Source organism: Myxine glutinosa, chromosome 1, assembly GCF_964187855.1.
Source record: "Myxine glutinosa chromosome 1, kmMyxGlut1.1, whole genome shotgun sequence".
Taxonomy (NCBI): Eukaryota; Metazoa; Chordata; class Myxini; order Myxiniformes; family Myxinidae; genus Myxine; species Myxine glutinosa.
In genome coordinates, this window is record NC_136261.1 from 116,396,203 (window position 1) to 116,412,035 (window position 15,833).

General features: G+C 40.8%; 1 protein-coding gene across 2 annotated transcripts in view; it reads left to right on the forward strand.

Moving 5' to 3' along the window:
* Positions 1-15,833, forward strand: part of LOC137427818 (platelet-derived growth factor subunit A) — a 197,195-nt gene that overhangs the window by 143,073 nt on the left and 38,289 nt on the right. For both annotated transcript variants that reach the window (XM_078776389.1, XM_078776391.1), the window contains one exon: positions 13,551-13,668. In XM_078776389.1, coding sequence (XP_078632515.1) covers positions 13,551-13,668 — 118 coding nt within the window. The remainder of the gene's footprint in view (positions 1-13,550; positions 13,669-15,833) is intronic.

Below are 15,833 nucleotides of genomic sequence, written 5' to 3' on the forward strand. Positions count from 1 at the left end.
CACAAAATCTCCAAAAGTGCTGAACAGAAAAAATTGAGACATGGCTCATTGTAAAGAACTCTCCATGGGGAATAAAATATGTTAATGATGACGTCATAGGTCACGTGGTTCGGCCGCCATCTTGGAAAAACGGCAAAACTTTGCACCTCCATATCTCTGAAAGTACTGAATAGAAAAAATGGAGACATGGCTCATTGTAAAGAACTCTCCATGGGGAATAAAACATGTTGATGACGTCATCTGTCACGTGGTTCGGCCGCCATCTTGGAAAAACCGAAAAACTTTGCACCTCCATATCTCCGAAAGTGCTGAACAGAAAAAATAGAGACATGGATCATTGTAAAGAACTCTCCATGGGGAATAAAATATATTAATGATGACGTCATCAGTCACGTGGTTCGGCCGCCATCTTGGAAAAACCGAAAAACTTTACACCTCCATATCTCCGAAAGTGCTGAACAGAAAAAATTGAGACATGGCTCATTGTAAATAACTCTCCATGGAGAATCAAATATATTAATGATGACGTCATCAGTCACGTGGTTCGGCCGCCATCTTGGAAAAACCGAAAAACTTTGCACCTCGATATCTCCAAAAGTGCTGAACAGAAAAAATTGAGACATGGCTCATTGTAAAGAACTCTCCATGGGGAATCAAATATATTAATGATGACGTCATCAGTCACGTGGTCGGCCGCCATCTTGGAAAAACGGCAAAACTTTGCACCACAAAATCTCCAAAAGTGCTGAACAGAAAAAATTGAGACATGGCTCATTGTAAAGAACTCTCCATGGGGAATCAAATATGTTAATGAGCATGTCATATGTGACGTGGTCGGCCGCCATCTTGGAAAAACCGAAAAACCTAGCACCTCTATGTGTCCAAAAGTGCTGAATAGAAAAAATTGAGACATGGCTCATTGTAAAGAACTAGGGCATTGCCCGTACTATATCTATATCTAAAATTATATCCCCCCCCTCTATTTACATGAAATGGTTTGGTCCAAAGCGAACGGCTTGCGAGTACGGTGACAATCCCCCCCCTCTATTTACATGCAATGGTTTGGTCCAAAGCGAACGGCTTCCGGAGTTTGGTAAAGAAATCGCCATCGCGTGCACAAACGCGCAGGAAAGCGAATGAATCGCAAATTCGGTTTTATTAGTTTTAAAACATAGTTTAACGCCAACATAGTTTGCAAACGTGAAATAAATGAATACGCTCTCAAATGTGCCATCCGAGGCAGAGTGTGTCCTCCACGTTCGGCACACGCGATCGTTCGCTGCTCTCTGATTGGTTGAATCGTTTTTTGGACATAGCTCGGTAAGTAATTGTCCGATTAATATGAAACCTTGAAAAGGCACATCCTCGGGTCCCCAGCAATATACCTGGCAAGTTTCAAGTATATCGGACCCGTGGTTGTCGAGAAACAGCGGTCACAGACAAACAGACGTACAGACGTACAGAGATTACTGGAATTATAGATAGATGCTCCATGGGGAATAAAATATGTTAATGATGACGTCATCGGTCACATGGTTCAGCCGCCATCTTGGAAAAAACAAAAAACCTTGCACCTCGATATCTCCAAAAGTGCTGAATAGAAAAAATTGAGACATGGCTCATTGTAAAGAACTCTCCATGGGGAATAAAATATGTTAATGATGACGTCATCGGTCACGTGATTCGGCCGCCATCTTGGAAAAACCGAATAAACTAGCACCTCCATATCTCCGAAAGTGCTGAATAGAAAAAATTGAGACATGGCTCATTGTAAAGAACTCTCCATGGGGAATAAAATATGTTAATGATGACGTCATCGGTCACGTGGTTCGGTCGCCGTCTTGGAAAAACCGAAAAACTTTGCACCTCCACATCTCCAAAAGTCCTGAATAGAAAAAATTGAGACATGGCTCATTGTAAAGAACTCTCCATGGGGAATAAAATATGTTAATGATGACCTCATCGGTCACATGGTTCGGCCGCCATATTTATCCTAAATGGTCGATAAAAAAGTACATTCCGGCAAGTCCTCGGTCTCTGACCGATTTTTCATCTGTTTGTCTGTCTGTCTGTTTGCAGCACTGCGTCTACACCGTTGCACGTAGAATCGCCAAACTTTGCACACATATTGGTCTTGCCCTGGAATAGACTGTGCCCAATTGATGACGTCATCGGTGACGTGGATCGGCCGCCATCTTGGAAAAACCGAAAAACTTTGCACCTCTATATCTCCAAAAGTGCTGAACAGAAAAAATTGAGACATGGCTCTGTAAAGAACTATCCATGGGGAATAAAATATGTTAATGATGACGTCATATGTCACGTGGTCGGCCGCCATCTTGGAAAAACGGCAAAACTTTGCACCACAAAATCTCCAAAAGTGCTGAACAGAAAAAATTGAGACATGGCTCATTGTAAAGAACTCTCCATGGGGAATAAAACATGTTAATGATGACGTCATCAGTCACGTGGTCGGCCGCCATCTTGGAAAAACGGCAAAACTTTGCACCACAAAATCTCCAAAAGTGCTGAACAGAAAAAATTGAGACATGGCTCATTGTAAAGAACTCTCCATGGGGAATAAAATATGTTAATGATGACGTCATAGGTCACGTGGTTCGGCCGCCATCTTGGAAAAACGGCAAAACTTTGCACCTCCATATCTCTGAAAGTACTGAATAGAAAAAATGGAGACATGGCTCATTGTAAAGAACTCTCCATGGGGAATAAAACATGTTGATGACGTCATCTGTCACGTGGTTCGGCCGCCATCTTGGAAAAACCGAAAAACTTTGCACCTCCATATCTCCGAAAGTGCTGAACAGAAAAAATAGAGACATGGATCATTGTAAAGAACTCTCCATGGGGAATAAAATATATTAATGATGACGTCATCAGTCACGTGGTTCGGCCGCCATCTTGGAAAAACCGAAAAACTTTACACCTCCATATCTCCGAAAGTGCTGAACAGAAAAAATTGAGACATGGCTCATTGTAAATAACTCTCCATGGAGAATCAAATATATTAATGATGACGTCATCAGTCACGTGGTTCGGCCGCCATCTTGGAAAAACCGAAAAACTTTGCACCTCGATATCTCCAAAAGTGCTGAACAGAAAAAATTGAGACATGGCTCATTGTAAAGAACTCTCCATGGGGAATCAAATATATTAATGATGACGTCATCAGTCACGTGGTCGGCCGCCATCTTGGAAAAACGGCAAAACTTTGCACCACAAAATCTCCAAAAGTGCTGAACAGAAAAAATTGAGACATGGCTCATTGTAAAGAACTCTCCATGGGGAATCAAATATGTTAATGAGCATGTCATATGTGACGTGGTCGGCCGCCATCTTGGAAAAACCGAAAAACCTAGCACCTCTATGTGTCCAAAAGTGCTGAATAGAAAAAATTGAGACATGGCTCATTGTAAAGAACTAGGGCATTGCCCGTACTATATCTATATCTAAAATTATATCCCCCCCCCCCTCTATTTACATGAAATGGTTTGGTCCAAAGCGAACGGCTTGCGAGTACGGTGACAATCCCCCCCCTCTATTTACATGCAATGGTTTGGTCCAAAGCGAACGGCTTCCGGAGTTTGGTAAAGAAATCGCCATCGCGTGCACAAACGCGCAGGAAAGCGAATGAATCGCAAATTCGGTTTTATTAGTTTTAAAACATAGTTTAACGCCAACATAGTTTGCAAACGTGAAATAAATGAATACGCTCTCAAATGTGCCATCCGAGGCAGAGTGTGTCCTCCACGTTCGGCACACGCGATCGTTCGCTGCTCTCTGATTGGTTGAATCGTTTTTTGGACATAGCTCGGTAAGTAATTGTCCGATTAATATGAAACCTTGAAAAGGCACATCCTCGGGTCCCCAGCAATATACCTGGCAAGTTAAAAGTATATCGGACCCGTGGTTGTCGAGAAACAGCGGTCACAGACAAACAGACGTACAGACGTACAGAGATTACTGGAATTATAGATAGATGCTCCATGGGGAATAAAATATGTTAATGATGACGTCATCGGTCACATGGTTCAGCCGCCATCTTGGAAAAAACAAAAAACCTTGCACCTCGATATCTCCAAAAGTGCTGAATAGAAAAAATTGAGACATGGCTCATTGTAAAGAACTCTCCATGGGGAATAAAATATGTTAATGATGACGTCATCGGTCACGTGATTCGGCCGCCATCTTGGAAAAACCGAATAAACTAGCACCTCCATATCTCCGAAAGTGCTGAATAGAAAAAATTGAGACATGGCTCATTGTAAAGAACTCTCCATGGGGAATAAAATATGTTAATGATGACGTCATCGGTCACGTGGTTCGGTCGCCGTCTTGGAAAAACCGAAAAACTTTGCACCTCCACATCTCCAAAAGTCCTGAATAGAAAAAATTGAGACATGGCTCATTGTAAAGAACTCTCCATGGGGAATAAAATATGTTAATGATGACCTCATCGGTCACATGGTTCGGCCGCCATATTTATCCTAAATGGTCGATAAAAAAGTACATTCCGGCAAGTCCTCGGTCTCTGACCGATTTTTCATCTGTTTGTCTGTCTGTCTGTTTGCAGCACTGCGTCTACACCGTTGCACGTAGAATCGCCAAACTTTGCACACATATTGGTCTTGCCCTGGAATAGACTGTGCCCAATTGATGACGTCATCGGTGACGTGGATCGGCCGCCATCTTGGAAAAACCGAAAAACTTTGCACCTCTATATCTCCGAAAGTGCTGAATAGAAAAAATTGAGACATGGCTCATTGTAAAGAACTCTCCATGGGGAATAAAATATGTTAATGATGCCGTCATCAGTCACGTGGTTCGGTCGCCATCTTGGAAAACCCGAAAAATTTTGCACCACTATATCTCCAAAAGTGCTGAATAGAAAAAATTGAGACATGACTCATTGTAAAGAACTCTCCATGGGGAATAAAATATATTTACGATGATGCCATTGGTCACGTGGTTCGGTCGCCATCTTGGAAAAACGGGAAAACTTTGCACCTCCACATCTCCAAAAGTGCTGAACAGAGAAAATTTAGACATGGCTCATTGTGAAGAACTCTCCATGGGGAATAAAATATGTTAATGAGGACGTCATAGGTCACGTGGTTCGGCCGCCATCTTGGAAAAACCGAACAACTTTGCACCTCCATATCTCCGAAACTGCTGAACAGAAAAAATTGAGACATGGCTCATTGTGAAGAACTCTCCATGGGGAATAAAATATGTTAATGATGATGTCATCAGTCACGTTGTTCGGCCGCCATCTTGGAAAAACCGGTATACTTTCGATACGTTGAATCTTTCCACACGTAGAATCGCCAAACATTGCACACATATTGGTCTTGCCCTCTTATACACTGTGCCCAAATGATGATGTCATCAGTCACGTGGTCGGCCGCCATCTTGGAAAAACGGCAAAACTTTGCACCACTATATCTCCAAAAGTGCTGAACAGAAAAAATTGAGACATGGCTCATTGGAAAGAACTCTCCATGGGGAATAAAATATGTTAATGATGACGTCATATGTCACGTGGTCGGCCGCCATCTTGGAAAAACGGCAAAACTTAGCACCTCCATATCTCCAAAAGTGCTGAACAGAAAAATTGAGACATGGCTCATTGTAAAGAACTCTCCATGGGGATTAAAATATCTTAATGATGACGTCATTGGTCACGTGGTTCGGCCGCCATATTTGTTCTAAATGGCGGATAAAACAGTACATTCCGGCAAGTCCTCGATCTGTGACCGATTTTTCATCTGTCTGTCTGTCTGTTTGTTTGTCACCGGCCTGCAGGTCACAATTTTCAACCGATCTTCACGAAACTTCACCAAACGGTAGAGTTGGTCAAAAGCAAGAAGCCTGTTGTTTTTGGGGCAATAGGTAAAAAGGTCAACATAGGCCAAAGGTCACCAACTTTGCCAAATTTCTAAAATCCTCAATTTTCATCCAGTTGACTTGAAATTTGAAGAGGACTTGCATATCTGGTCACTGAATTCAACCACCTAGTATTTTTGAGGTCCACATAGGCCAAAAGGTCAACATAGGCCAAATTTCTAATATCCTCAATTTTCATCCAGTTGACTTGAAATTTGAAGAGGACTTGCATATCTGGTCACTGAATTCAACCACCATGTATTTTTGAGGTCAACATAGGCCAAAAGGTCAACATAGGCCAAATTTCTAAAATCCTCAATTTTCATCCAATTCACTTGAAATTTGAAGAGGACTTGCATATCTGGTCACTGAATTCAAACACTTGTTATATGTTAGGTAAACACAGGCCAAAAGGTCAACATAGGCCGAATTTCTAAAATCACCAATTTTCATTTGATTGACTTGAACTTCTAAGAGGATTTATATATGTGGTCACTGAATTCAACCACGATCTATTTTTGAGGTCAACATAGGCCAAATTTTTAATATCCTCAATTTTCATCCGATTGACTTGAAAATTGAACAGCATTTGCACATTGAGTCACTAAATAGGGAAATTTACTATTTATGAGTTCAAAAGGTCAAAGGTCAACTCAAGGTCAACCTTCCAAAATCATCATTTTTCATCTGAAAAATCATCACTTTTCATCCTGTTGTCCCGAGCTTTGATCAAGATTGTAAATTTTAATCTTCATGAAATGGACAATTTGCTGTATCAATGGAAAACTTTTGGGGGGAGCGGGGGCTGATTTTGCAAGTATCGTGCTACGCATGACGTCTTCTTGTTTGTTTGTTTGTTTGTTTTCTTGCTTTCTTGTTTGTCCGGGCTCTATCTCAGCCATCCTTTGAGCTAGGAAGCTGAAATTTTGGCACAATAGTGAGCACGTACTTTGCCAAAAACGGTATTTTTTGTTTTTTGATTAATCAATTAATTGATGACTTATTTAATTATTAGCGATTAATTAAGTACTGATACATTTCGTTTCTCTTCTGGCCATTATCTCAGGCACCTTTTGAGTTAGGAAGCTGATATTTGGACATGCCAATGACCAAGTGATTTGGCTGTAAAATATATATTTAATTTATTGATTAATCAATTAATTGATTACTTATTTAATTATTAGCGATTAATTAAGTACTTATACATTTCCTTTCTCTTCGAGGCATTATCTAAGGCACCTTTTGAGTTCGGAAGCTGATATTTGGACATGCCAATGACCAAGTTATTTGGCTGCAAAGGCTATTTTTGTTTTATTGATTAATCAATTAATCGATGAATTATTTAATTATTCGATTAATGACTAAAAATGTATTTTTTTTTAGTTACAGTTTTTGATGAAATGGTGGTGGTTTATGTGTTCTTTGACCGAATTGATTAATAATTTAATTTTTTAATGATCATCATTTATTTTCTTTCTCATTTGGCCAATATCTCAGGCACCTTTTGAGCTAGGAAGCTAATATTTGGACATGACAGTGACCAAGTGATGTGGCCATCAAGGATATTTTTGATTTATTGATTAATCATTCAATCGATTAATTATTTATTGATTAATCAATTAATTATTTAATTTTTATTAACGACTTATTTAATTAACTTTCTAAAAGATACATCTTCGGATGAAGCACTTGTAGTTTAATTATGCTATTAGCCAATTGATTAAGAAAATATTTTGTGATAGTCTTTTATTGATTTGAATTATACAATTAATCAATGAATTATTGTACACCTCTCCCTCCCATCTGTCGGCAAGGAAACTCCACTTGGAGTTTGCAAAAAAGCACCTGAAGGACTCTCAGACTGTGAGAAACAGGATTCTGTGGGCTTTCATGTGTCTTTCACTGAGGAGAGGCTTCCATCTGGCCACTCTGCCATAAAGCCCAGATCGGTGATGGTTGTCCTTCTGGAAGTTTCTCCCATCTCCACACAGGATCTCTGGAGCTCAGCCACAGTAACCATCGGGTTCTTGGTCACCTCTATTGCCAAGGCCCTTCTCCCTCGATTGCTCAGTTTGGCCGGAGGGCCAGCTCTAGGAAGAGTCCTGGTTGTTCCAAACTTCTTCCATTTAAGAATTATGGAGGCCACTGTGCTCTTGGGAACCTTCAATGCAGCAGAAATTTTTTGGAGGCTTCCCCACATCTGTGCCTCGACACAATCCTGTCTCTGAGCTCTGCAGGCAGTTCCTTCGACCTCATGGCTTGGTTTTTGCTCTGATGTGCATTGTCAGCTGTGAGACCTTATATAGACAGGTGTGTGCCTTTCCAAATCATGTCCAATCAATTGAATTTACCACAGGTGGACTCCAATCAAGGTGGAGAAACATCTCAAAGATGATCAAGAGAAATGGGAGACACCTGAGCTAAATTTCAAGTGTCATAGCAAAGGGTATGAATTACTTTTCCAGAAGAGCCAGAAGTTATGGCCATCTGTCGGTAAATGTGATATTTCAGTTTTTTCTTTTTAATAAATTTGCAAAACTTTCTAAAATCCTGTTTTCTCTTTGTCATTATGGGGTATTGAGTGCAGATTGATGAGGGAAAAAATGAATTTAAATGATTTCAGCGTAAGGCAGCAACATAACAAAATGTGAAAAATTGAAGGGGTCTGAATACTTTCTGAATGCACTGTATAACTGAAGTATTGATGACTCGTCTACTCTCAAGAGAAAGACATCTCATGAACAGTTGGAAGTCCGTTCAGACTTCCACACCTGCCATTTCTCAGTAGCAAACACGACATTACATTTCTGCCCCCACTCGTAGATCTTCTGCAAGTACTCCCTCAGAGAAATGGTGGCATTATCTTCATCCAACAGGTAGTACTATCATCATAATAGAGCCAGGTAGGATTGCAGGTTTTGCAGGTTTGCAGGTTGCAGAGCCAGCCATGCAGGTTTTCACACAAATCGCTAATATGGACTTGAAAATGATGGGCCCAATAATTGATCCTTGAGGTCCTGATGTAATAATTGCAGTTTAATTTGATGTTTGGCCATCGACAATTAGCTGGATATATCTGCCCATCAATTAGATTGATAACCACTTAAACAGCTGTCCTCTGACTCCATTAGCATCCAGCTTGACCATGCGCAATCCATAGTGCCGTACTCCATCAAATACAGCTGTGATGTCAAATGCCACACTTGTACCCTCCTAACATCTGTTGAGACGAGACATCCACGAATGACTGAGGTATGTGAGTAAGTCAGGGGCCGAATGAAAAGGATGGAAGACAAACTGATTATCACTGATGAGGTAATTCCAAATGAGATGTTTCCACAGTGCAGTATTGATGGCTCTCTCCACAACTTTTCTGATCCAGCTTAGGAGACTGATGGGCCGGTAGTTGTCTGGAACAGAGCACGAGTTCTTCTTGCACACACTGGAACTATATTGTCTATCTTGTAGGAGGAGGAAGGGAAGTGGCCATGGCTAAAGCAAAAATAGGGTAACACCCTCAATTAATTTCCATACAGTCACGTAAAAAAGTAAGTACACCCCATGTAAAGTTTTGACTTTTTCAACATATTTCAACACACAGATATTTGATCTTCATTTCAACAATATTGATAGATAAAGGTGATATAATATAACAAATATCATGAAACATTTACATTTTGTAGTCCATTGTATAATTTAAATAAACATAAATGCAAATTTCGCATGTGGAAAAAGTAAGTACACCCCTACATTTATCACTACTTCAAATACCTAAAATTAGAATCAGGTGCACCAGCTCAGTTGCAAATGATTCGGACATCGTTGGAGAGGACCTTGGAGGAACCTGTGTTATTTAAACCTCAGACATATCGTTTGGTTTGCTCTTTGTTGTTGAAGTGTGCAGCATCACCATGCCGAGATCAAAAGAGCTCTCTGATGCCTTCAGAAAGAAGGTTATAGATGCCTACGAGTCTGGGAAGGGATTTAAAAAGATCTCCAAACAATTTGAAATCAATCATTTGACTGTCCGGAAGATCATCTACAAGTGGAGAAGATTCCAAACAACTGCCAACTTGTTCAGGCGAGGCTGCCCCAGCAAGTTCAGCCAGAGAGCAGACCGCAAGATGCTGAAAGAAGTCTCTAAGAACCCCAGAATGTCATCACGGGACCAACAGGTAGCTCTTGCCACTGTTGATGTCAAAGTGCACGAGTCTACCATTAGAAAGAGGTTGCACAAATTTGATCTACGTGGGATTTGTGCCAGGAGGAAACCTTTGCTGTGCAGAAAAAAAACATCAGGGCAAGACTAAAGTTTGCCAATGAACACCGAGGCAAAGACCAGCACCTCTGGAACAATGTGCTCTGGACAGATGAGTCAAAGGTAGAGCTATTTGACCACAGTACCAGAAGACATGTTTGGCGAAAACCAAAGACAGCATTTGACCACAAGAACCTGATACCAACTGTAAAGCATGGTGGTAGAAATATTATGGTTTGGGGCAGCTTTGCTGCATCAGGGCCTGGGCAGCTCACCATCATATAATCCACTATGAATCCTTCATTGTACCAGAGGGTGCTTGAGGATAATGTGAGGCCATCTGTCGGAAAGTTGAAGCTCAACCGAAGGTGGACCTTGCAACATGACAATGACCCTAAACATACCAGTAAATCCACCAAGGAATGGCTGTGAAGAAAGAAATAGAGGGTTCTGGAATGGCCATGTCAAAGTCCGGATCAAATCCCATCGAGATGTTGTGGGGGGATTTGAAACGAGCTGTGCATGCAAGAAACCCCTCAAACATCGCACAGCTGAAATAATTCTGCATGGAGGAGTCGGCAAAAATTTCTCCCATTCGATGTCAGATACTGGTAGACAGTTATAAGAAATGCCTACTTGAGGTTGTTTCTGCCAAATGGGGCAATACCACCTATTACAGCCAAGGGTCTACTTACTTTTTTGACATGCGAAATTTGCATTCATGTTTATTTAAATTATACAATGGACTACAAAATGTAAATGTTTCATGACATTTGTTATATTATATCACCTTTATCTATCATTATTGTTGAAATGAAGATCAAATAGCTGTATGTTGAAACATGTTGAAAAAGTCAAAACTTTACATGTGGTGTACTTACTTTTTCACGTGACTGTATATGTCTTTAAACCTCTTCAAACCTTTTTAAAATTGAATTATATACTTGAACGCAGTGGAACACAAATCGCCTTCATTATACTTCCAAGAACCTCCAGTTTTGCAGTACTTGGATATATTCTATAGAATGGTGTATGTAATATATGAGCTGCAAGCACAGCCCTTGGGAAATGGGTGTGGCATGTGAGAGGGTACAGTATTGGGGTGAAGAAGATGCCGCTAGTATGGCTATGTATGATGCCGATTGACTCTGTTCTATGGTGATCAAAAAAGCCTCTATATCCTAAACTGTACCTCATTCTTTAAAATTATTATTTCATTAAAATTGCAGTATATACTTGAACACTGCGTGGGAAACCATTATCTATAAATTCTCTAGTTTACTTATGTCTACGAATGTGGGTCGAGGTGATATGTTTTCACCTCTGTGTGTCTGTTTGGTTGAGAGCAGGATATCTCAAACAGTTATGGACAGATTGGGACAAAACATGGTGGACAGGTTGGATGTGTGACCCTAAGAATTGATTCTATTTTGGTCAGGTTCTGTATCCATATCTGGATGCTATAATTTTTCAGTGATTCTTTACCATTGGGAGATGGGGCCAAAAACGATATACAGTATAGCGTGATATCTCAAAAAGTTGTTGAGTTATGACAAAACTTGGGGGATGAGTTGGTTAGGCGACAAGAACAAGCCGATTACATATTGGTTCCGGTCCAAATCCAGATCCGGCCAAACAGTGGGACACAAAACGTAAACTTTTTAGCCTGGCAGAGGTATGTGCTCTACCAGTGCCATTTATAGTTTTAATAGAACACATCCCAGTCAAGAAATCTCAGAGGTGACTGCGCAAAACTTTGCTTTATATTACCAGCCCTGAAAGTAATGCTTTTGGTATAAGGTATAATATTGTTACGGTTTTCGCCACCCTTCCTGCCCTTACCAAGGGGAGATTAAGCCCCTTGTTCTTTCTGGGTCGGCGCAACCGAGAGACTTGAAACGCCCTTCCCGGGCAAACGCAAGGTAGGGTTTCGGGACAATTCTCGCACGTACCTGAATACCTGCGCCGCCGCGGAAGCGGGGAATCAAGCCTCGCACGAGCCACGTGTAATTTAAGTACACCGAGCGGATTGTGTACCACGTGGTCCGTGCAGTTTTCTAGTATTGGAACCCGATTTGAGCGGTTCTATTCGTACCACGCTTAGTCAATGATGGAAGGGACGAGACGGTCGAATAAAGGAAGAACACGATTTAATTATTACTTACACAATGTACAATGATTCGGTAGAAGTACAGAGACCCAGAGCAGTCTTAATCAGTCTTACGTTAACCCCAGACACGAGCCCGATCACACTCACAAAGGGGAAATGAAGGTAGGATGATGTTCCTCGCTGGACGGTCGTCCAGGAACAGCCCCGCCCGGCGTGGCTCTCCCCGGTCACGGCACGTCCCGCGATGAAGGCAAGCAGGCGGTGGAAGGGATCCATGTAGCGCGTCTCTCGAACAAAGGGCAGATGAGGCAGGCGGAAGGGAAATGTACGCGTCTCTCAGCGCGGCTGGCGGTTTTCCACAGCGCTTTTAGTTGCCGGCGCGCTATCACTCGCGTAACCCAATAGAGGCTCAGCCTCAAGCTCAACCGAGCCCTTAATTCGTAAGAGAGAGCGCTTAGAGCTTAGTTCATGGGCGTCTTCTCTCAGAACTCGTAACTTGCTCACGAGCGCCTCTGCCCATAACTACTCAAGCTCAACACCCAGCGCATGCCCTTCTCACAACTTGTAACACTTATCAAGCTCATCACCCATCTCATAACTCTCGAGCGCCTCTCCCTTCTCATAACTGAGGTCGGGGGCTTCGCGCAACGGGTTATATGGCCAACCCCCTTAGCCCTCTCAAATGTTCCAACCACGCCCTGTGACGCAGTGCCGCAGCCACTCCCTTCGAGCCCTGATTGGCGGCTCGCGCTTACCATCAGCTTCCCCTCCGCCCTCCTTCGGTCTTGCCTTGATTTGCCAGGCCTGCCTCGTGTTAATTTGCGCCAAAAAGCCAAAGGCGGCATAAGGAGGCATAAGGCGGCATAAGGCAATGAAAGCGGCATAAGGCAAGAAAGGACCTAACTCATTTTTCTACTCAACGCAAAACTAACACAGGAAAAGGACTATGCTTACACATACTATGAAATAACTGAACTATCGCGAGGCTACATGTTTTAATGTGACTAAACTATGAGGGGGAAAATTAACCTTTATTGTACAAACTCAAAACCGCAACAATATATTTGTTTCATAATGATACATTTTTTTGTTTTATCGATAATCCATTTTAACAAGATTTCTCAGAAATACAAAGTGTTTGCACTTGTCTGTTCATCATAGTTTGTGGAACATTTAATTATTCAGCTTTTCCTTGGAATTTATTTTAAAAATAATTTTATCTACTTTAACCCTGAAATTAATGCAACTATGTTGGTGCTTTTTTGGTGTTCTGTTCAGGTAACAAAGTTGGAATACAGGGGAATTCTGCGAAAGCGACAGGTTACGGTAACAATGGAGGAGCACATGCAGTGCAGCTGTCAGTGCGCATTCCGATTGGCCTGCCCAAAACGTCACGGTAACCATTCCTGCAATGTTTCATTGGATTGTGGCCCATGTGTTGTACTTTAATACACGATGTTCTTCTCATTATTGTGTTTCTGTTCGTGTTTCATAAATGTGTTCCCTATGAGTAGATGTAGATTTTTTTTTTTTTCAGAGACAGTGACACCATCTTTGGTGCAATTACTTTAAATATGGAAACAAAGGGTCTCCTTTTGTTTTTGTACGGATTTTTTTTCCCCCCCACTAACTTTTTCACTTTTATTCGCTTTTAAATTCGTTTTCTCACCAACATATAACAAGCATGTATGTAGCAATTTAAGAAGCATCATAAATCACGTGTTCCCCATGCAACATATAACAAGCGTCATTTAAAATCACGTGTTCCCCATGCAGTAAAATAACAAGAGTACACAACTCTTTCCGACACATCCGTGCTATTCTGAAGCGGCATAGCCGCTTCAACATTTGCCTATGACTGTCCGGTAAAAATGAAGAAGAGGAACCATGTACTAAGCCACTATTTAATTCTAAAGAGTAATTCTAACGGGTTCTAAAGGGCAATTCTAAAGAGTTTTAAAGGGTTAATATGAATACGCATTGCGTAGAGTGAGAGCTTCGTCGACAATAGTCAGTCGATCAAGTAGGCAGCCCTCGCAAACATCTGTAGGCCTAGGCCTAGCTAGGCTAGGTTTTTTGATCTTGGGCTTAGAATTAAAATTCAAATCAATTTTATTGAATGAATAGATTGGGATAGAATGCAGGACTTACCTACTGTAGGCTATATAGTCTAGACTTCTAGTCGACTGGACCAGGTACGTATGTCCGACTGGCAGGTACGTACTGAAATCGGTGTGCATGGCTTAAATGAAGTCGGTGTAGCTGGCGGAAAACTGAAGCCGGTGTAGCTGGTGGAAAAAAGAAGTCGGTGTAGCTGGCATAAATGAGGAGCGGTTTCAAATTCAAAATCCGTTCTGTACAGTACTGTATTGTAATTTATTGATTTTAATCACCAGGTGAAAATAATTTTAATCAACAGGTGAAAATAATTTATCGGTCGCACCAGACCAAAGCAAGATCACGTGAGCAAGATGCTTTTATGAAAAAGCGAACAATGAACAATAAATGAATAAATGAATTCATTTATATATGTATATATTGATTTTAATCACCAGGTGAAAATAATATATCGGACGCGCCAGACCAAAGCAAAATCACGTGAGCAAGATGGCGGATCATGGAAGGGACAAGATGGCGGATCATGGAAGGGACAAGATGGCGGATCATGGAAGGGACATTTCAAATGACGACATGAAATTTTGTTCCCAAGGGAATGGGGAAAAATTTAAATTTGTTTTTTTGTGAAATTTGAAATGAAAGTGAACTTTTGAAAGGATTTATATAAAATTTTGAATGGATTTACATATACATGCAATTGCCATAGAGGTTTGCTTCCGAAGCTCTCTAACATAAAATTTTGAATGGATTTACAGATACATGCAATTGCCATAGAGGTTCGCTTACAAAGCTATCTATAAATGGTAATTTTTATGGGTAATTATGCGTTCTAAAGGGTTAACCTAATGGGTAATTCTCATAGGTTCTAAAGAATAATTCTAAAGGGTTCTAAAGGGTAATTCTAAAGATAATTCTAAAGGGTATTCTAGAGGGTAATTAGAAAGGGTAATTCTAAAGGTTAATTCTGAAGGGTACTTCCAAATCATAATTCTAAGGGGTAATTCAAAAGTGTGATTCTAAAGGGCGATTCTAAAGGGTGATTCTAAAGGGCGATACTAAAGGGTAATTCGGAAGGTAATTCTAATGGGTAATTTGAAAGGGTAATTCTAAAGGTAATTCGAAAGGGTAATTCTAAAGGGTAATTCTAAAGGGTAATTCTAAAGGGTAATTCTAAAGGGTGATTCTAAAGGGTGATTCTAAAGGGTGATTCTAAAGGGTAATTCTAAAGGGTAATTCTAAAGGGTAATTCTAAAGGGTAATTCTAAAGGGTAATTCTAAAGGGTAATTTGAAAGGGTAATTCTAAAGGTAATTCGAAAGGGTAATTCGAAAGGGTAATTCTAAAAGGTAATTCTAAAGGGTAATTCTAAAGGTAATTCTAAAGGTAATTCAAAACATTAATTCTGAAGGGTACTTCCAAAGCCTAATTCTAAAGGGTAATTCTA